The following is a 21,400-nucleotide window of genomic DNA, read 5'->3' on the forward strand; positions in this document are numbered from 1 at the left end:
AAACTAAAAGACAGATATAGGACAGTGGTGCCTGACACCAGCTTGCTCAGAAGTGAGCCCCAATTCTATCATTCTCTAGGTCAGAAAATGTCTTCTGTGCTTCATTTTCTCCACCAATAAATTAACAGCTCAGTATAGTAGCCACTAACCCTGCACGTCTACCAAGCACTTGAAATGTTAGTCTGAGAAGCAGGGAACAACTTGTCATGAGTGATTCTGTATCCAAGGACAGGGAATGGTAGTCACAGTTCATGGAATCCTCCAAGCATGTAGGCAGGTGCTGGCTGAGCAGAGCCTGGAAAGCCACCTTAAGAGTAGCCCACAGCTTTCAAAGCCGGGTGTGGTGGCGCACGCCTTTAATCCCAGCACTCGGGAGGCAGAGGCAGGCAGATTTCTGAGTTCGAGGCCAGCCTGGTCTACAATGTGAGTTCCAGGACAGCTAGGGCTATATAGAGAAACCCTGTTTCGAAAAACCAAACAAAATTTAAAAAAAAAAAAAAAAAGAGTAGCCCACAACTTCCAAATCTCTTCAAAACACAAAGTCTGTCTCAAATGCACAGCAGTAAAGTGTCCAGGACTGGAGAGAGGACTCCAAGCAGGTTCAAACTTAGGTTTCTGACTCAAATACCTCATTCCTCATCCTGGCTTATAGTCCAGTTCTCTTAAGTTTCTATCTTGTTTATCTAAAAAGGAATTATTGCTTGCCTTGGGTTTATGGGCCCTTGTCTCTTTGGAGCATGTTTGAGCATGCTAAATCTTACCCAGTCTCCAGTGATTGGGTTCAGCTAGGCTAGTGGGACACTCATGCTCCGTATACCAGTCATCCCTTCTAGAGAAATGATTACGCCACATTTCACAGAGGCAGCTGTGGCTTATTCCACAGGCTTAGAACTGAAGTTCCTCAGCCCATGTCCCCTCAGCTTGTGCCACAGATCAACCTGCCCAACCTCCACCATCAGAAGACTGCCTCCCCCAAAGCCAACCTGCCACCTTCCACATTCCCACCCACCTTCAATTTTTGACTTGATTTCCCATTCTTCAATAAGACAAGCATGCCAGTCTATATCAGTTACACATGTGTGCTAATCAATGTTAGTAACGCAAGCGTTTCAATCTATATTGGTAACATAAGCATGCCAATCTTTGTCACTTTGTTGAAAACTTGAGTTGTGTGTTGTTTGCAGACTGCCAGGTCCTGAAGGATTGGTCCATCTCCCTCAGAGAGCTGAGTAGAGACTGTGTGCTCGGCTGGCTCCTGGGTTTAATGCGGTACATCCCCGGGCTCATAAATAGCAGGATCAAAGGACCATAGATTCAAAGTAACCCAAGACAAAAGGGGCTCAGTAAATTATAAATGTTTATTTGTCATCATCACAATTTATTTTCTACCTCAGCTAAACGTCCACTTCGTGTGTTTCCACTTCCATTTTAAACTCCCATTTGTTTAGTGGACTAACAAGTACCTGGCATTGGGGGGGGGGGGGTGGTGAGGTACTATAATAAACACATCTGCTTTACTAATAAATATGTTTAAATGCTTGGTGTGGCCTTTTAATTCACACAAATAGACATGGTTTTTATTTAATTTCATAGTTTTGAAATACAAATCCATCATTTTTTAAGCAATGATCATCCCAACTTTTATTGACTGCATAAATTGCAGTCAAATTGATGGATTATTTCCAACAATTGAGGTATAGATAGAGTGGTAGCTACAAGGGTGTCCCCTACAAAGAACCATGTACCACATTACACTATCAAAAAGACACATCCAGAGAAAAATCTAATGGATGCTCTGAGGCTCAATAATTTTTATCCCTGTATGACAGTTCCAGTTTTTTAAAAGGGTGAATGACTTCCAAGTGGTCTCACTGTGGGGCCAGCAGAGAGATGTCACAGTACATTTTAATTCCGTCTCTCGCCTTGTCGCTTATAAAACTATCAGAAAACATAAATATTAATTCTTAAGATTGACTAACAAAATTCTTTTAAGTCTTATCTGTATCCTTTCTTAGAACCTTCCCATATACACCAGAAGGGGGAAAAAAAAGTAAAAGAAAGAGAAGAAAAGCAAACAAAACAAAACAACAACAACAAAAGAAAAATGGTTTGCTTGGGTTCCTTTCACCCCGGCCCTTCTTAGGCAGTGGGCTTCATAGAAAACGAGCTTAGGGGTCTATCAAGGATTCACTTTCACTGAAAAGATGTTGAATAAAATTCACATTTACCTAAGCTTTTATGGTGTGGGTTTTTGTTTTGTTTTTATACAAATACTAGTTTCTCAATGCAAAACTAGACTCACTGTACTAGTTAGGACTTTTGCAAAGTACAAGAAGTAGGCATGTTGCTAAGTGTCATATGGTGACTCAGAGGGACACTGTGGGTCTTCTCCTGAATAGGTTCAACTTTAATCAACTGAAGTTCTCCACTGCTCTTTACAAACATCTTAAATACAGGTAAATATGTAAACACTGTGCTCTCAGAGAGCAAGGGTCAGGCACGTCAAAGCATATCGTTCTGGTGGAAGGGAACCCACGGGAATCAAAACCATCCACCGGAGTTATCGCTTTCTGGCTGAGGTGGGAATACCACGTTGCACATCTCAGAGTTCTCTTGATGGAGGGGGAGTTCACATCCGGCCACTAGGCTCTCTTTTCTTCTCCGAGAGACATATCCCCTGCCTGTAGATAGCCTTTCATACTTTGTCTCGAATTGCCTGTGTTGCAAGAGGAGGAAGGGCGGAGTTACACACAGTTAAGTCACCCACGCTGGTCCCTGCTTCTGCCCTGCTTGGGAAGCTCTGTCGGGAGAGGAGTCGTAGGAACTATTCTTTAAAGCATCCTCATTGTTCTTTCTTCTGATATCAATAAGTACATTGTGACTGGATGGAGTTTGGGGATCCTACCACACTTTGTTCTAAAAAGAAGGACCGACATCTTGGGGATGCTGTCAAGCCTTACAGACCTTGCTGCCTCCTACCTCCAGGGCCCTCCCCTTTGAAGCACTGAGTTCAACACGATTGAATGTTGAGAAGGAAATATACCTAGAGAATGATCCGAGAAAAATGGTAAAGTAGTCTAGCTTGCCATGTGGTGGGGTTTGTGGTCACTGTATGTATTTATGGGGAATAATTCCAGACAAAACATAAGTTAATATCAGTGAACACCAGAAGTTCTGAATATAAGCTGCTATTAATTGTTCCAGGAAAACATAAATCCCTGGTATTTGTAATTAAATCATTGGTGCATTTTTAAAATATGGGTCATGAAATCCCAGTAGAATAAGGTATTCAACTTTGGCCTGGTTATCACAAAAGGTGATGTAAATTGTGACTTGCTAATTCAAGAATACAGATTACAGCTTATGGTTAGATACGGTTCAAGGAAACCTTCCTAAACACTATGGAGGAGTTTGGTGTTACCTAGACTCAAATCATGCTTGCTCTACAGGATAAGTCTGCTGAAAAGAATGGCAACTAGACCCAAGGATGAGAGTTTGACCCAGAATGGAAGAGGAGCTATGTAGATACGTAGACAATTGTGTAGTAGGTTTTTAAGGACCTCAGCTTTCTCATACTTTTTTTTAAAAAAAGAAATCAGAATGCCAAATTCTCAAGACTGAGCTCAAATTTAAACAAGGTCAAGTTGCTGCTATACAAATAACTGTGGATTCCCTTGGGCTATAGGATATGGGTGACCAGATGTATTCTGTCCACGAAGCAATTGCAAAGATACCAGACGCAAAGGCACATGTGGTTTATTTTTTCTGAAACTAGGTGTTGACTCCTAGAGTAAACCGAAACCCCTTCTTTCCTTAAAATTTTCCTTAATTCTAGATTAAATATGACTTAATTCCATATCAAACGAATGGGTCCTTGGTATCTTAGAAACCGAGCTTTCTTTGTTTTAATCTATCATTCTCTTCTTGGAATAACTTGCTGCTCCCATGGTTTCCACTGTCTCCTTTTACGTCTCACCCTGAGTGCTGAGGAGTGGATGCGAGCTCGTGGTGAGGCAGGAGAGGCTCTGGCACTTGTGCGAGAGAGCAAGCGAGCATTCATCTTACCTGAGTGGGGCTTCAGCCTTGTCCATCTGCATGCAGACCAAGAACGGGTACTGTGAGAACTGCACTGTGGAGATGAACTCCAGCCCAGCCTCTGTCTCCGCTCTGCTTTCCACACCAGCTTTCACAAAAGAGGCATCCACTGTGACGTCGCTGGTTATCACCACAGCCACCCTGCGATTTTAACAAACATCTCATATTGTCTCACCGAACTCAGCAGGAGGACTAACAGAACTTCAGCAAATCTCCATTCATGGCACCATAAGGAAATACTTAAGAATGGAGGTGTCAGCTCAATGCACATAAAGTCTTGTGGAAACCAGGGCACAGTGGTGCCAGAGATTAGCCATGGAAGAATCACTCTTTCCCTGGGCTCCCCTTGCCTCGAATTCTTGACATGGGAGCTAAGTGTATATCACATATAAGCTGTTTGGAATATGTGTCCCCCCAAACCAAGGTGGATCTTGGCCTGGAACCTAGTCCTTTCTCAGTCCCAGAAACATCCACATTTTCTTAGAAAGAAGTAGGAACACATCGAGAAGACATCTGGCATTTATGATAATTTTGTTATTAACTATTGGCTTGGTTAGCTATTTCAGTTCCATTTCATTACTTTCTCCCAGGGTTTGCTCAAGGCATATATGTGGTTGCCAAGGTACAGGAAAGAGTGCTGTGTGACAAAGAGCCACTCCCGTGGTGGAATGTGAATACACAGATAGGGTGAGCTTAGCAGTGGTCACTTAGAGCAACAGACAGACAGATTGGATGATGAGGGAATATGGCTTGATTGGCAATGTAGAAGTTTTTAAAAAAAACCAAAAATCTAGTACAAGTTTGGCTTTCTTTAAGCAACTGTAAACTTCAGCTAAATGGTGGGAAATGATGTTCATGGTGAGATCAGATTTATGTGTCCATACTTTTTTATTTTAAAAAGAGGAATGCTAATTTGTATCTGGAAAATTATAAAAGAATTTTGCTGCTGTTGTTCTCAGTATCAAACAGGCCATACGTTCTTTGACATGTGCACAGGTAGCCTTTAGTCCTTTACAAGATCTTCCACGGTCTTATATGCAAGCAAATGTTCAAGAAGTGTTATTTATGTGAATAAACAAGCAAATGAGCTAGAAGACAGAAGAGTTACAGCACACACGCTGGGGAATGGAGAGCGAAGGGGAAATGAGCTCAGCAAGCAGCGTGCACCTATGTGAAAACGTGCTTATGCACAACAAGTATACAAAAATGAAAAGTTTTAATTTGGTTAAAGATGAAATTATCACTTTATTATTATCCAGTAGAATTAGCAAATGAAGAGAGCTTGGTGCCAATAACAGAGATAAGCTTAAACTTTTATGTTTTATGGTGTAATTTTAATGTGAGATCTTGGGGATAAACAAGAAAGGAAAGGCTATGGTTTGCCAGCAAGGTGTCTATGCATCAGTTTGACAAGAGATCAACTTGGCTGGCTAGCTCCATGTCAACACAAGTTAGTGTCTTTGAGAAGAGGGACTCTCAATGGAGAAAATCCCTCCATAAAATCAGGCTGCAGGCATGCCTGTAGGACATTTTTAAAATTAGCAATTGATGTGGGTTAGTTCATTGGCTCCTTATCTCAGTGTTTCTTACCTCAGTGCTCATCTCAGTGTTCAACTCAGTACTTATCTAAGTGCTCACCTCAGTACTCATCTGAGTGCTCACCTCAGTGCTACTCACCTCAATGATCATCTCAGCCCTGATCTCAGTGCTCACTTCAGTGCTCACCTCAGTGCTTACCTCAGTGCTCACCTTAGTGCTCATCTCAGTACTCAATGTTCACCTCAGTGCTCATCTCAGTGCTCACCTTAGTGCTCATCTCAGTGCTCACCTTAGTGCTTATCTCAGTGTTCCTCTCAGTGCTCCTCTCAGTGCTCACTTCAGTGCTCCTGTCAGTGCTCACCTTAGTGCTCCTCTCAGTGCTCATCTCAGTGCTCACTTCAGTGCTCACCTCAGTGCTCCTCTCAGTGCTCAGCTCAGTGCTCCTCTCAGTGCTCACCTCAGTGCTCACCTTAGTGCTCATCTCAGTGCTCCTCTCAATGCTCCTCTCAGTGCTTCTCTCAATGCTCATCTCAGTGCTCCTCTCAGTGCTCATCTCAGTGCTCACCTCAATGCTCCTCTCAGTGCTTCTCTCAGTGCTCAGCTCAGTGCTCACCTTAGTGCTCACACTGACCTGTTTCTAAGACACTATTAATGTAATGAATTCCTACAGTCGTTTCTAATCCCATGGCTTACAAACACTTCAAACAGAAAGCACAGATTTGAAACAGTCAGAAGGTTAAACAACAACCAAGACATATTCCTGCTTTGTTGTTGTAGTTGTTGTTGTTGTTTGCTGTTGCATTATGCTTACCGATTTTTCACTCGGGTTTTAGACTCTCGATACCACAGACTGAATTCCATTGAACCAGAAATATCAATAGCTAGACCACCCTGGATCTCCATATTGGCCTTTAGTCCAGATTGCAGCTGAATATCCTAGAAGCAAAAAGTACAGTATAAGCAGTTAGTTAACACATCTTTCAGAGACACACTTGGCTTCCTGATCTACAGTCCTCTGCTGGAGGACTTTGAAAATCAATGCCCATCAATTCCTTTGTTTCCATGCAAGCCCAGGACCTCTCACCTACTAACTAGTGTTCTACCATCACACTATACCCCGCAGTGAAGAAGGCTTAGAAATACAGTATCCTGATCTTGGTCACCAGTGAAGGCATTGCTGAGATGCTAAATAAGTCAGTTAAAGTAGTGGAGGGACAGAACATCAATTGAGAAGGCTGTTTTCCTGCAATCAGTGCCTCTCTTTGGGAGGGGCCATTCATTTTCAATACGTGGCTTTAGGCAGTGTGTCAGCACTATCTGGGAACAGTTTCAAAATGCAATCTCTGATTTAGAAACACTGAGGGCGGGTGGGGGCCAGCAATCTGCTTCTACTATGCCTTCATGTGATTCTGACACAACTGAATTTGAGAACCACTGGACCAAGAGGATGAAGGTATTTCCATCAGAAACCTAGCCATGGCTTTTTGGGAAACCTGAAGATTGGACAGAGTGATGTTCGAGTCCTGAAGCACTCTGCTAATTGAATGCTGAGGCAAACACACACAACTGCATCTTCTGGCAAACGAACAGACAAACAAAGGCAGGATGAAAATCTCGGGAGTAGAACTGGGACTGCCTAGGGCAAGCTGGAAAACGGAAGGAAGGCAATTTACCCAAGCCTCAGCACAAGCTGCTTGACATTTGAAACGACATCCAAACAGTGGTCAAGCCAAGCACACACTCCACTGTATTTCCCACAGGCACAGTGACCCTCCTGGGTGGGTTTCTGAAGAGGCTTCGTGTGAGACTGAAATGTCATGTCTGAAGTTGTGCTGAATGTAACAGTGATTCCGGAAGCACGGCTCTGTACCCTCCATTCTGGCATTCCTCCAAAGATGTTAGAGTTCCTGGCAGCTAAGAGCGTGACTAACCTCCTTGTGTAGCCGCCATAAGCAGCCATGCATTCGCCAGGCACAAACGCCCTGACTGTGCTTTTTTTTTTTTTTTTTTTTTGGGTTGTTTGTTTGTTTTTTGAGACAGGGTGTCTCTATGTAGCCCTGGCTGTCCTGGAACTCACTCTGTAGACCAGGCTGACCTCGAACTCAGAAATCCGCCTGCCTCTGCCTCCCAAATGCTGGGATTAAAGGCGTGCGCCACCACGCCCGGCCCTGACTGTGCTTTTTAGAAAGGATCACGTGCTCTTCTCTCTGAGTTTCAAACAAACAAGGGAACCAAACACAGCAGGAAACGTCAGAGAACTGGTTTATACTGAGTGGACTAAGGAAGTTTGACCTTGATATGGAAACGCTTTCATTCTGAAGGCCACCCCTCAGAAAAGCACGGAGCACTCAGTGCCAGGGCTGGGACACATGACTCAAGACCCCTAAGGCCACTTACAGTTATACTTACTCTAGGACAAAAAAACGTGGTTGCCATTGGATACAGGGGATATATCATGCTTCATAACTAATAAACAAACAAACAAACAAACCCAACCCACAACCTCTCCTGTAAAGTCCACATCAGTCACACCCAAATGTGTACTTAGACCGATGAAAAAGAGGGGAGACGTCAGAGGTCTAAGCTGCACCCCACCTCCATGTCTGTTGCCACGTAATTCCTAATGTGTCCTGCCTCCGAATGACTCCTATTTCTTGCATAATCTTTTGTTTGCTTGATCTGAAACACATAGCCTTGTTAATCCATCTAGTCCAGGAGGATCCTGACGTGTAGCTCTCGACCTTCCCAAAGCCATACATCATCTGGATACCAAAGCAGCCAAGCCACAAGACAGAGCATTTCACAGTTATCAGACAACGGGCCTTGTGTGAGAAGACCCCGTTCGCTGCGAGTGGTTTGGAGAAACACTTTGTCTTTCTCAAATGGTTCCTTTCCTCCCCACAATGGGACCAGGGAAGAAGTCACAATGAGTTCTACTGAATCCTCTTACGAGGACAGACCGCCTGTCCACACCCACCACCTGCCTCTGTGGAGGGACTAAACCACACAGTGCACTGGAATAAGTGGAACTAACAGGCGAGCCCCACTATGCCGAAGCCTTACACGTGATAGGTCGTTTAAACATGCCAATCTACATTGGAGGCATTCTTCACTGATAGGAGCTATGGCTCACCAGTGCACATAGAGCCAAAACTGCCCACACCGTGCCTAAGGTCGGGGCTTTTCAGCTGCTGTCACACAGCTATCACATACTCACAACTCTTTGTCTCATAGACTGTGAGTCCATTCTGAAGGAGAGTACAAAGAAGACAGAGCATAAACTTAAGTCCTCAGTTGGCCCAGAATACACATTGATCTAATGTTTTGTCAACAGACTTCAGGGAAAAGGCTGCAGAACTTTGTGTTTGTGATTGGCTTGATTCCTTTGCCCTTTAACTCTGACCTGAAAACTTTCTTGTAGAATAGACACTGACATCTGACAGCTCCTCTTATTGCTTCTAAGAAAATGCATTATTTCCTAGCTAAAGAGGCTCCTCTTTTTCAGACATCTGTCTCTGAAATGTAATCCAATTCTAATGAGAGTCAGACAGAGAGAAAGACATGTGTGTGTGTACACACATACATACACACACAGAGAGAGGAGGGAGGAGAAGGGGAAGAGACAGACAGACACACACATATAGACACAGAGACAGAGAGATACACACATACATGCACACAGAAAGAGAGACAGAGAGAGAGAGACAAAGACAGAGAGAGGGAGAGACTGAGTAATGCTATCTGTCCTGGCAGCTGTGACAGGCTGCCAGCTGCCAGGACTCCCTTCAATGTCAGCACTTGACCTAGAGTGGAGTGTGCTTCTGAGGCTAAGATGGAATCACTGGGGTGGTCTGCAGAGCCCAGGACCTTGGTTATTTGTAAAATAACCTCAAATCTGCCAAATACGTCAGCCTGACACACAGAGACACTGGTTATGGCTAAAACTGAAGAGGCAGTCTCTCTTTGACCACGCCTTGCCCAGGGTGTCTTATCTTAATGAACAGAAAAATCATATAAAAAATTTAAATCAGGGATTAACAAGCTGTAGCTTATAGGCTCTCCATTTCACTCAGTAATCACAGGGTTACACAGATTATCAAGAGCATTGGCTCTTGAAGGCGGAAATAGCCACTCCCTGCCATTTGCAGTTTTGCCAGCACCGAGTGCTTATTTCTGTGTGACTTGGGGGTTAGAGAGAATGCACCTCTGTTTTTTTTTCTCCTTCTCTTCGTTCACATGAAGAGAAACGTGCTTTTCTTCAGAGCGCACCTATGCTGTGGTGGTTTGAAAGAAAATGGTCCCCATAGGCTCAGAGGGAGTGGTGCTATGAAGAGCTGTGGCATTGTGGGAGGATGTGTGTCACTGTCATTTCCTGCTGCCTGGGGATCAAGACACGGAACTCTCAGCTCCTTCTCCAGGACCATGTCTGCCCGCACGGCACCAGGCTTCGCCATGATAAGAATGAACGAAACCTCTGAAGCTGTAAGCCAGCCCCAATTAAATGCTTTCCTTTGTAGGAGTTGTCATGTTCGTGGTGCCTCTTCACAGCGATAAAACTCTAATTAAGACATGTGCCCAGTGCAAAGCTGCAAATTACCACTGGCCTCGAAGCTAGAGAGAGCTATGTGACGCCATTGTGGATTTTGGTCAATAGGATTCTATCAGCACTTCTGGATGGGCACACAGCTCTTCATCCTTCCCCTTTCCTTCTTTGGGGGCAGAGGAGGCGGGGTTTTCTGTGCCAGAAGGGTGGTTGCCATCACATAGTCACAAGGTGACAATTGTGAGATTTAAAGTCATAGTAAAACTGGGCGTGGTTGCACACACCCTTAATCCTACCAGTTGGTGGGCAGAGGCAGGCAGATCTCTGTGAGTCTGAGGCCACCTTGATCTCAGTCACCGTAGGCAGGCTTAGGTAAAGTGCACAGATTCTGGTCCCTGAGGATTTCTGCGTTAGCACTGAACTGTTTACTTCCAAATACTTATTGCATCATAAGAGCCAAACTATGAAATCATTTTTTTTCAATCTATGGCTACCTTGAACTTATATAACGAGCAATAAAGATCAGGACATGATATACTTTCATTTCAGCCATTGATGTTTTGGGGTGAGTTCTAACAAAATGTAGTATCAAAGGTTTCCCCAACTCTTAAAACCCATGACTTTGTAACCAGAGCCTTAAAAAAAAAAAAGCCAAAATCTTCAAATAATTTGGTGAAGAGCAATACATCTGAGGAAATATTCGAGTCTGTTTTAACTGCCTCACTTTGTAGCAGGAAACCATGACTTGAAGCTATTTTGTAGCTTTCTTCCCAGGATCACACCTAGGAATCTGTAAAAGCCAACCTGGAGCTCAGACTGTCAGGTATGGTGTCACCTCGGCCCCAAAAAAGCCAGTGAACATACATTTCAAAGGAAATCTCACAGAACATACATTTTAAAGGAAATCTCTACTTTGTGCTTCAATATAATAATATGAATTAGAGTAATACCAATGCCCCATAAGACGTTACCCAGTAACATTCCACTTTTAATATCATCCCGCTAAGGCGGGGCATGCATCAACACAATAAAGAAAAAAATCATGTAGAGACTGCCATATCCAGGGATCCACCCCATAATCAGCATCCAAACGCTGACACCATTGCATATACTAGCAAGATTTTATCGAAAGGACCCAGATGTAGCTGTCTCTTGTGAGACTATGCCGGGGCCTAGCAAACACAGAAGTGGATGCTCACAGTCAGCTAATGGATGGATCACAGGGCTCCCAATGGAGGAGCTAGAGAAAGTAGCCAAGGAGCTAAAGGGATCTGCAACCCTATAGGTGGAACAACAATATGAACTAACCAGTACCCCGGAGCTCTTGACTCTAGCTGCATATGTATCAAAAGATGGCCTAGTTGGCCATCACTGGAAAGAGAGGCCCATTGGACACGCAAACTTTATATGCCCCAGTACAGGGGAACACGCCAGGGCCAAAAAGGGGGAGTGGGTGGGTAGGGGAGTGGGGGTGGGTGGGTATGGGGGACTTTTAGTATAGCATTGGAAATGTAAATGAGCTAAATACTTAATAAAAATGGAAAAAAAAAGGAAAAAAAAAGAGTTCTGTTTTGAGGGGTTAAGGGGCTATTATGCTTTAAGTGTGTGTGTGTCTCTGTGTGTGTGTGTGTGTGTGTGTGTTTGTGTGTGTGTGTGTGTGTGTGTGTGTGTGTGTGTGTTGAGACGGGATCTCATTATAAAGAACTGGCTTTTCTAGAACTATATAGGCCAGGCTGCCTTTGACCTACAGTGATCCTCCTGTCTCTGCCTTGTAGATGCTGGGATTAAAAGCCATGCTAGAACCAGAGACTGGTATCCATTCTAATCAGGGCCAGCCCCCGCCACCTTCCACCTGAACCCGCGGAGGCTGACAAGAACCCCAGAGGACTCTCCACACTGCGGGACCTCAGAATCACCTCAGGATCATGGATGAGCAGAGTGCAACATCAGCTCCAAAGAATCGAGAGGGGATAGCAAAAACTCTTCTCAAGGATAAAAGAACCTCTGGTGGAATCACCATGCTTGACCTAAAGCTTTACTACAGAGCAATTGGGATAAAAACTGCATGGTGCTGGTACAGCGACAGATAGGTAGATCAATGGAATAGAATTGAAGACCCAGAAATGAACCCACACACCTATGGTCACTTGATCTTTGACAAGGGGGCAAAAACCATCCAGTGGAAAAAAAGACAACATTTTCAACGAATGGTGCTAGCACAACTGACAGTTATCATGTAGAGCAATGCAAATAGATCCATTCTTATCTCTTTGTACAAAGCTCAAGTCTAAGTGGATCAAAGACCTCCACATAAAACCAGAGACAATGAAATTTATAGAGAAGAAAGTGGGGAAAAGCCTCAAAGATATGGGCACAGAGGGAAAATGCCTAAACAGAACAGCAATGGCTTGTGCTGTAAGATCAAGAATTGACAAATGGGACCTCATAAAATTGCAAAGCTTCTGTAAGGCAAAACATACTGTCAATAAGACAAAAAGGCCACCAACAAAGTGGGAAAGGATTTTTACCAATTCTAAATCTGATAGGGGACTAATATCCAATATATACAAAGAACTCAAGAAGGTGGACTCCAGAAATACTGAGGAATACTGAAGGGCTGAGGAGCACCTGAAAAAATGTTCAGCATCCTTAAACATCAGGGAAATGCAAATCAAAACAACCCTGAGATTCCACCGCACACTACTCAGAATGGCTAAGATTAAAACTTCAGGTGACAGCAGATGCTGGCGAGGATGTGGAGAAAGAAGAACACTCCTCCATTGTTGATGGGATTGCAAGCTTGTACAACCATTCTGAAAATCAGTCTGGCAGTTCCTCAGAAAATTGGACATAGTACTACCGGAGGATCCCACAATACCTCTCCTGGGCATATATCCAGAAGATGTCCCAACCAGTAAGAAGGACACATGCACAATTTGCAAAACACATGAAACTGAAGAAGAACAAAGACCAAAGTGTGGACACTTTGCCCCTTCTTAGAATTGGAAACAATCACCCATGGAAGGAGTTACAGAGACAAAGTTTGGAGCTGAGACAAAAGGATGGACCTTCAAGAGACTGCCATATCCAGGGATCCATCCCATAATTAGCCTCCAAATGATGACACCATTGCATACACTAGCAAGCATTTGGTGCAAGGACAGTGATAGAGCTGTCTCTTTTGAGAGTAGACCGGGGCCTAACAAACACAGAAGTGGATGCTCACAGTCAACTATTGGATGGATCACAGGGCCCCCAATGGAGGAGCTAGAGAAAGTACCCAAGGAGCTAAAGAGATCTGAAACCCTGTAGGTGCAACATTAAAAAAAAAAAAAAAAAGAAAAAAATCTAAGTATCAAGCACTCAATCTCGAGGGCTCTTCAGACAGAATAAGCCTCTCTGACTCCCAGAAAATCCAGCTGGACGAGTCACCTACAGCCCACAGCATCTTACAAGTCATCTACAGCCCACAGCATCTTAGACACAGAAACCGTTCCACATAAGAACTATTGTAGGACTTAGCACCAAGGAGCTCTGGAAAAATAATCCTGAAGAACAAGGTCAAGGAAATGAAAGTCTGTGTGTTCTCTCTGAATGAGCAAGCTTCTCTAAGAGCCTACGGCCATGACACAAAGACTGGTGTCAACCGGGTATTCAGGCCCTCACTTGTTTGACATCGTCAACATGATGCGCCACACTGGTTTTCATAATCATTGTCATCACAAATGATGCCAGGTAGCTCATGTCCTGCATTCCGGGTAAAAAAAGACAAGACACCTCGGTCTCCCCAGTGCAGGAAAACTGTGTTTGCAGGTAATACGAGCTCGGCTCTGTTGCATTGCAGGCGTTCTTTACTAAGCAGCTAATAACAGAGAAGGCAAATGGTGCTTACCTATAGCAAAGGGGAGAGGGCAGCAATAGCAAGAGGACCAAAGGCGTAGGGAATGAGCTCGAGGAGCCGCAAAGCTTTAACTTGTATTTTCTAGACATGCTTACAATTTACAAGCTGGGTAAAACGTCTGCTGTACAAGCAGGAGGCCTGATTCCAGTCCCCATCACTCACATAAAACCAAGGCACCCGAGTGCACAGCTGTGGTCCCAGTGCTGGGAGGCAGAGACGGGAGAATTCCTGGGACTTGCTGTCCAGCCATCATAGCTTAACTGAGCATGCTCTAGAGTCACTGAGAGACTGTCTCGAAAAATAAGCTGGAAAGCAATTGTGGAAGACTTCCAAGGTTGACCACTGGCTTCTACATGTTCTAACATAACAGTGCAAGGGCTGCTTACTGTGCTCCAACATGTACACATGCGAGTGAGCACACAAACACACACACACACAAAATGTGTGTGCTGGAACTCAGTAAGTATTTGCAGGCTGAGAAAGGTAGAGAATTACCTGAGAATGGTCTATTAACAGAATAAGCCCTTTCACCACGCTGACAGGGTCGCCGGATGCCGACAGCATTTTGGACATCAAATCACTGTATCCATTAAAAAATGTGACAGGCCTAAGCTGAACATCAAACAGGATGGCTGACATGCCAGCATAAGAGTCAAGGTTCTCCTCTCCTTCATCAGGAGTGGCTGCAATTAAGCCTTCCAGCCCTTGGGCTTCAATCACCACCTAGGGGAGAAAAGGACACACGGTTGATGGTCACAGATCCCCTGCTCCGTGGGTGATGGAGAGGTCTCTGAGCTACAGATAAACCTTTTTCAGGACCAAAACCTCAAGTAACTTCTGCAACTAGGCAAGAATGAAAACTAAACCTCTATGTCTAACATAATGGAGATGAATTTTCTCCATGTACTCTTCGCAATTACCCTTGAATGTGTGGAAGATTTTATTCATTTAGTAGACAGAAGCGAGGACAGGTGAATATTCACTTAGCTAGTATGTGGCAGAAGTGGGGCTTTGAGTCCTTGCTATGCGACTACAAAGACCGCAGGCCTCTCTTGGAGGGCATCACCGGTGGTGCTCAGTTACTTTCCCCACGCTGTCTCAAGCAATGGGCCTGCCATCTTCACGAGCATCTGACAGGAGATGGAGAGGCATGGGCACTCCACCCAGTCAGCTGTGCTCAGAGAGCACATTCACGCCTCTCCATGTCAAACTTTCATCCCTCACCACAAAAATGATGCCACACTATGAGGAAGTTCATGCCCAGATGACTAGCCCATAAGGAATTTTGCTTATTTTCCATCCTGCATAGCCAGGCTCTAACCACTGTGTGCTTGGCATTTCTGAGGGCACATGAGACAGCAGGTGGAAATGCCTTGGCATGGCAGGTATGGGATTCTGACCGTGGTGCTATCGAATGGGAAGATGAGTTCATATTGATGAGCACCCAAGTTTCCATAACAATGGATCATGTTGAGGCTTGAATAACTTCAATTAGAATGTTATAATCTGATATTCATAACACCAAAGTGATGGTATGGTTGACAGTAAAGATAAACCGTCATTTCGTTTAGGACTAAAATTCAACCAGTTCTCAACTGCTAATAATACTTGATTCTTTTCTTTCCTAGTGGTATTGGAGAAATATACGCTAATTCTTTTGTCTTTTTTGTACATTGAAATTTCTTGTCGGTGCAATCAGTCTCTGTAGAGATAAGCAAAAAAGGGCAAACACAGCATAAATGTAAATACTTGGGGATATCGAAGTGATGTAGCCCTGAATGAAAGTCTAACTAGCAGATTCTGGTACAGCTTCAATTGTGTGTGTGTGTGTGTGTGTGTGTGTGTGTGTGTGTGTGTGTGTGTGTGTGTACTACAGAATATATATCTGTACCTGTATCTGTAGCTGTATCTATCTATCTATCTATCTATCTATCTATCTACATCTACATATATATATGTATATATATATATATACCACCATTAACTTACAAACTAATTTGTACGCTATAAAATATATGCTATAATGCTGCACTCAGACAGGTTTCTTTCATTAGTAACTCTTGGGCGTGCGGTACCTGACTACCATGAAGCTCTGCCTTCCCGATGTACTGGAAGATGTTCAGGTTACTTCTCCTCAGAATGCCAGAGCCAGAGTAAAGGATGTCAAGGCTGTATGTGGACGCTGCACGGGGGCTACCTAATGACAAAAGAACCACGAACTCAGTCACAGTCCCAGCGACGAAAGGACACGGGGGCGGGAAAGCAGGGGTCCTCGGGGGTGGAACTCAGTCACAGCTCCAGCAATGTCGATGAAAGGGGGTGCAGGGGGGAGCTCCTCAGGGGTCACCTACGTTCTACGTAGCCAGTATAGGCAGAAGAGGATCCACTCTTGGAGAAACGGTCATAATTGTGAACAGCCATCTCCTTGAGAACTCGACGGATCATTTTGCTGCAACACAGAAGAGAAGGCTTTTCATTCACCATAATGTCTGTTTCCCAGATCAAATCGGGAATGCAACCAAATCCCCGGTGTTTAAAAAAAAAAAAAAGTCCTCATGCCACTGTGAGACCCAAGGACGTGCTGGCTGGGCACCAGTGGCAGGGTGAGGGCTCACCCCTTCATTCCTCAAATAGCTGACATTTATAGAGCATAAGAATGCCCAGCCAAGGGACGACTTCAGCTGACAGGTGGACACTTAGGGAGCAGAAAACTCATGTTTTTTGAATCATCATGGTTGTAATGTGAAATTGTATATAAATTTAAGAAAGCCGTGCCAAACAGGAGGCCTGCATTTTTTTCTTCTTCTTCTTTGCCTTCTAAAATCATCATTGGCACACAACACAAAAGCACTAACTTCTAGGATTGCTATTTATGTATTTTCCACCACAGAAAAAGCCCAATAGGGCCCACAAGAGAACAAACTAAATGTCTCCTCCAAACCTTTATCTCTTCCTTCATGCCCGTGTCACGTTTATGGAATTAGCATTGAGATCCTCTCACTTCTCATGAGCTCACACTAATCTGTCAGTAATGGTACAACTACCACATTTCAAACCCCCCAACTAGTCAACTAGAGTAAACCAGGCCTAGCTCTGAGGCAGAAGCATTTTGTAAGGAAGAAATGGCTCTTTATTAATAATCTCCCTACCCATCAATATTACCAGGTCACTGGATTTTTAGCTTAGAAGAGAAAAGATGATGTTCTCAGATATCCGAGGGTTTCACGTGGATGAACATTATAGACACATTCTGCTTCGTTCCAAATACAAACCCAGAGCCAGGGAGAAGGTACAATAGGACAGAACACAATAATGAAGTCCTGAATGGTGGCACAGATTCACTTAGTGGCAGTGAGCTTCCTGTCATCATAGAGAGTCAGTGGGGTCTGGTGCCACTTGCCAGGAAACAAAACTAAGACAGACAAACAAACAAGCAAAACGGCCCCACATGGAAAGAGATACACACCAAGCAAGGGTGGGCCTTAATTTGCCCTCCTGTTGTAAGGGTTTTGTTTCTGAGAACCTGGTATAAGTGGTTACAGGGGCTTCTTTCCGTTTGCCAGGCTGCTGTCTGTCCCACTCCCTCCTCTTTCCTGTCCTCACATGACTAGGCTCACGAATCAGAGGCACTGGCTACACCTGAGGCCTCCTCTCAGAAGTCCTGAATAACAACGGAGAAACAGAAGAATCCGATTCACAAGGCCAACATGTCCCGGATTCCTTCCTGCTCCTGACAGACACCTCTGCTCTGACTGTCTGTCCTGCTCCTGACACCTGTGCTCTGACTGTCTGTCCTGCTCCTGACACCTCTGTTCTGACTGTCTGTCCTGCTCCTGACACCTCTGCTCTGACTGTCTGTCCTGCTCCTGACACCTCTGCTCTGACTGTCTGTCCTGCTCCTGACACCTCTGCTCTGACTGTCCGGTTCCTCCCTTGAGGGGAGATGCCTAAGGAGTGGGTGACATTCAGAGTGAATGTGGAAGGCAGCTTTTGGGAGATGGGATGAAGTGTGTTTAGGGAGAATGACTGAGCACAGTGAAGTCAGCCGGTGCAGCTCTTCATAGCCTGGCTCCTAAACTGGGCCTGGCTCCTAAACTGGGCCGTGACTAAGATTTGCAAATTCAGGGGAGTTGTGATAAAAGTCTGAAAAGTTAAGATGAAAGAACTTTCTTTGTCTCATTGTGCTACTTATAAAAATAGTCCTGTTGAAAATGCAATTAGACTTTAAAACTTTACTAACATTTGGTGATATATATATATATATATATATATTTACCATACTGAGCGGATACCCAGAGAAGCCGCCTTACCCAGAGTTCCAAATCGCAAGCAGCGAAAGGAAAGCTGTTTTATCCAACTCACTAAAGAGTTCCTTTGGGGAAACTTGACACTCATTAGGTTTATTTAACATTGCCCAGTGTAATGACCAGGTCATGATTATTAGCTATGTGGCACCACGTCAATATTCAGATAGGCTTGCATAAGAAGAGGTGCGTGGAATGCATTGTACCTTGCAGGCATTTCAAAATGCAGGATGTCTTGCACAACAGTGAGCATGTATTTGTTCATCTCTTTCGGGAGTTCCCCAATGGACAGCAGGATGTTCTTCACATCCATGTAGGATGGGTTCTTTAAGATGACAGCAGCGGCAGTTGTGCGCACCGTCTTCTCATGAACCTTACGATTCTGGTGGTATATCCTGTTCAAGGTCTTCTTCACCTGTAGGGAGATGTTTAAGCTTAGCACATCCACGGAGTTTTAAAACTGCTATTGCAGGGACAGTGAGGTGGGTCACCAGATAAAGGTGACTGTGACCAACCTTGATGTATATGAGTTTCACCCTCTGGGTCCACGTGATGGAAGGAGAGAGTACAAAAGGTTGCTCTCTGAACTCTTCATGTATGCCATGGTGTGTATGTGTGTGTATGTCTGTGTGCCCTGTGTGATGAGGTCAGCTACTGGACCATAAACAGAAATGATGTGAATGCCAGGCGGTGGTGAAGCATGCCTTTAATCACAGCACTTGGGAGGCAGAGGCTGGTGGATTTCTGAGTAGTCCGAGGCCAGTCTGGTCTACAGAGTGAGTTCCAGGACAGCCAGGGCTACACAGAGAAACCCTGTCTTGAAAAACCAAAAAAAATTAAAAAAAAAAGAAGAAGAAGAAGGAAAAAAGAAAGAGAGAGAGAGAGAGAGAGAGAGAGAGAGAGAGAGAGAGAGAGAGAGAGAGAGAGAAAAGAGAAAGAAAAGAAAACAGAAATGATGTGAATGACTCAGGCAGAGGCAGTTAAAAGCTGGCATGCCTTCTGCCTCTCTCTTGACTGCTGGAAACACATAGCTACATATCCCCTAGCCCACTCTAGACACATCATGTATAAACAAATTGTGGACCAACTGTAAGGTTTTGTGGCTCATGTGCTACAGCAGCAGTGCTTGGCATTACTGGAATAAACTTTGAAGGCTACTGCTGTGGCATTGGGCTTTGGGTAGGTGGAGTGGGCGGGGCAGGGGAGAAAGCAATATGAACTGGTATTTTCTTATAGCAAAGTACCCCAGATTCCTTTCCTCTTTAATATTTTTTTCGTTTTTGTTTTTGTTTTTTGAGACAGGGTTTCTCTGTATAGCCCTGGCTATCCTGGAACTCACTTTGTAGACCAGGCTGTCCTCGAACTCAGAAATTTGCCTGCCTCTGCCTCCCGAGTGCTGGGATTAAAGGTGTGCACCACCACGCCTGGCTCCTTTCCTCTTTAATTTAAAAGAAAATTTAACATGCTAGTTTCTAGTAGCAGTTTTATGCTCATCATAAAAGTCAAAAAAGTTTCCAAATCTCTTCAACCCCAACTCATGAATATCCCCAGCCCCCTACCAGCCTTCTGCACCAGTCTCTGTGGTTTGAGTGTGTCCCTCCAAAGGTTTATATGTGGTCATCTGTGTGGCGGTGTTCAGGTGGCTGAGCACTTGAGAGGTGAGGTTCTGTGGAGCATAATTAGGTCACAGAAGCATTGCCTTCAGGAGGAATCAACACAGGAATCAACACAGGTTTAAAGAGAATTCGTTTCTTAGCATCACATTCTAACCAGCTGAACTACCTGGCCAGCTACTAGAATTTGTTTCTTAAAATAAGAAAATGTATTTTCATATGAATGCTTCCGGATACAGGACATAACTGTTCAAAATGTAAGGCCAATGGAGATTAACCTTAAATACAAATGAGGAATTATTTCGGTTATGGGAAAAGTTAAATAAAATAAAATAAAATAAAATAAAATATAGACTAAAGCAGAGTGACTTGAGGATAGCATGTGGTTTACCAGAAGTGGGTTTTTTCCTTCCACCTGTTAATGTGGCACAGAGTCAAGATGCCTACCTCATCTGTGATGAAGGAGACATCGTATCTCTGGAGAACAGTGGTGGCCAGGTGGCTGACGGGCCCTTCTCCAGCCTCAGCATACTTCAGAAGGAGCGGGATGCCTTCGGGAAGCAAGGCATTCTTCAGGGCCAGCAGGTACATTGTGGTGTCTTCTTTCTTCTCTGGTTTTTCAAGTCCTCCCAGGATCAGCTTCTTAGCTTCCACCACTGCCTAAAACATCACACACCTCAGACAAATGTCCACCCACAACACTCAGACAGGAAAACAACATCAGCTTCGAGGGAGCTCTGCTTTGGTTGCCATGGGAAACATGTTAAGGTATGGAGTCTTCTCAGACGTGTGCTTACATGGTCTAGAAAAGCAGAGCATAATTAATAATGGGCAGCCTTTGACACGTTCTAAATGCATCAGGGAGATTCCAGATGAAGCCCAGTTGTTCTATATGGAGAAAACTTCCTCAGCACCCCAAACAAAAGACAACTGTGTTTCCAGATTCCCAGATCATCTGTTTATGGTTTAATAATAGCATTTATGGGGATTGGCTTCTGGACCTCCTGGTGATACCGTGATTCATGGTCCTTGGGACCCTTAGATGAAATAAGGCAGTCTTTGCTTGTCTATATGCACCACCCTGCCTACCTGAGGAATCTCAGGAGTATTTATTGTCCTCAATACAAGGTGACTGCCAGGCAAATGGCTGTGCTGTGTTGAATGCATGGCCATCAACATCTGTTTCCCTCACTATTTTTAACCCATGGCTGGTTAAATCTCAAATGGGGAATCCACATATGTACAGGGAATCACTGAATTGATATCTTTGTATTGATAAACAGACAAGGAATTCTTTGAGGGTGGTATGATATTCTGTGCATCTTTATGTTACAGGATTGGCATTGCACCTAGTATAAAGTCAGCATTCACTAAATAATGATACCTGAGTATTTTATATATGGGT

The 21,400-nt window shown here is 44.1% G+C and overlaps 1 protein-coding gene across 6 annotated transcripts in view; it reads right to left on the minus strand.

The window, feature by feature from the left end:
* Positions 1-1,341: 1,341 nt before the first annotated feature.
* Positions 1,342-21,400, minus strand: part of Mttp (microsomal triglyceride transfer protein) — a 53,564-nt gene continuing 33,505 nt past the window's right edge. For 4 of the 6 annotated variants that reach the window (NM_001163457.2, NM_001355051.1, NM_001355052.1 and 1 more), the window contains 8 exons: positions 20,443-20,655; positions 18,589-18,797; positions 16,430-16,527; positions 16,154-16,275; positions 14,574-14,801; positions 6,446-6,570; positions 4,066-4,236; positions 1,342-2,716 (listed from right to left, as the gene is read on the minus strand). In NM_001163457.2, the coding sequence (NP_001156929.1) occupies positions 2,542-2,716; positions 4,066-4,236; positions 6,446-6,570; positions 14,574-14,801; positions 16,154-16,275; positions 16,430-16,527; positions 18,589-18,797; positions 20,443-20,655 (1,341 nt within the window). In that variant the 3' untranslated portion in view covers positions 1,342-2,541. The remainder of the gene's footprint in view (positions 2,717-4,065; positions 4,237-6,445; positions 6,571-14,573; positions 14,802-16,153; positions 16,276-16,429; positions 16,528-18,588; positions 18,798-20,442; positions 20,656-21,400) is intronic. The other 2 variants (XM_006501102.4, XM_006501103.4) reach the window with 1 other exon arrangement.

This window comes from Mus musculus, chromosome 3, assembly GCF_000001635.26.
Source record: "Mus musculus strain C57BL/6J chromosome 3, GRCm38.p6 C57BL/6J".
NCBI lineage: Eukaryota > Metazoa > Chordata > Mammalia > Rodentia > Muridae > Mus > Mus musculus.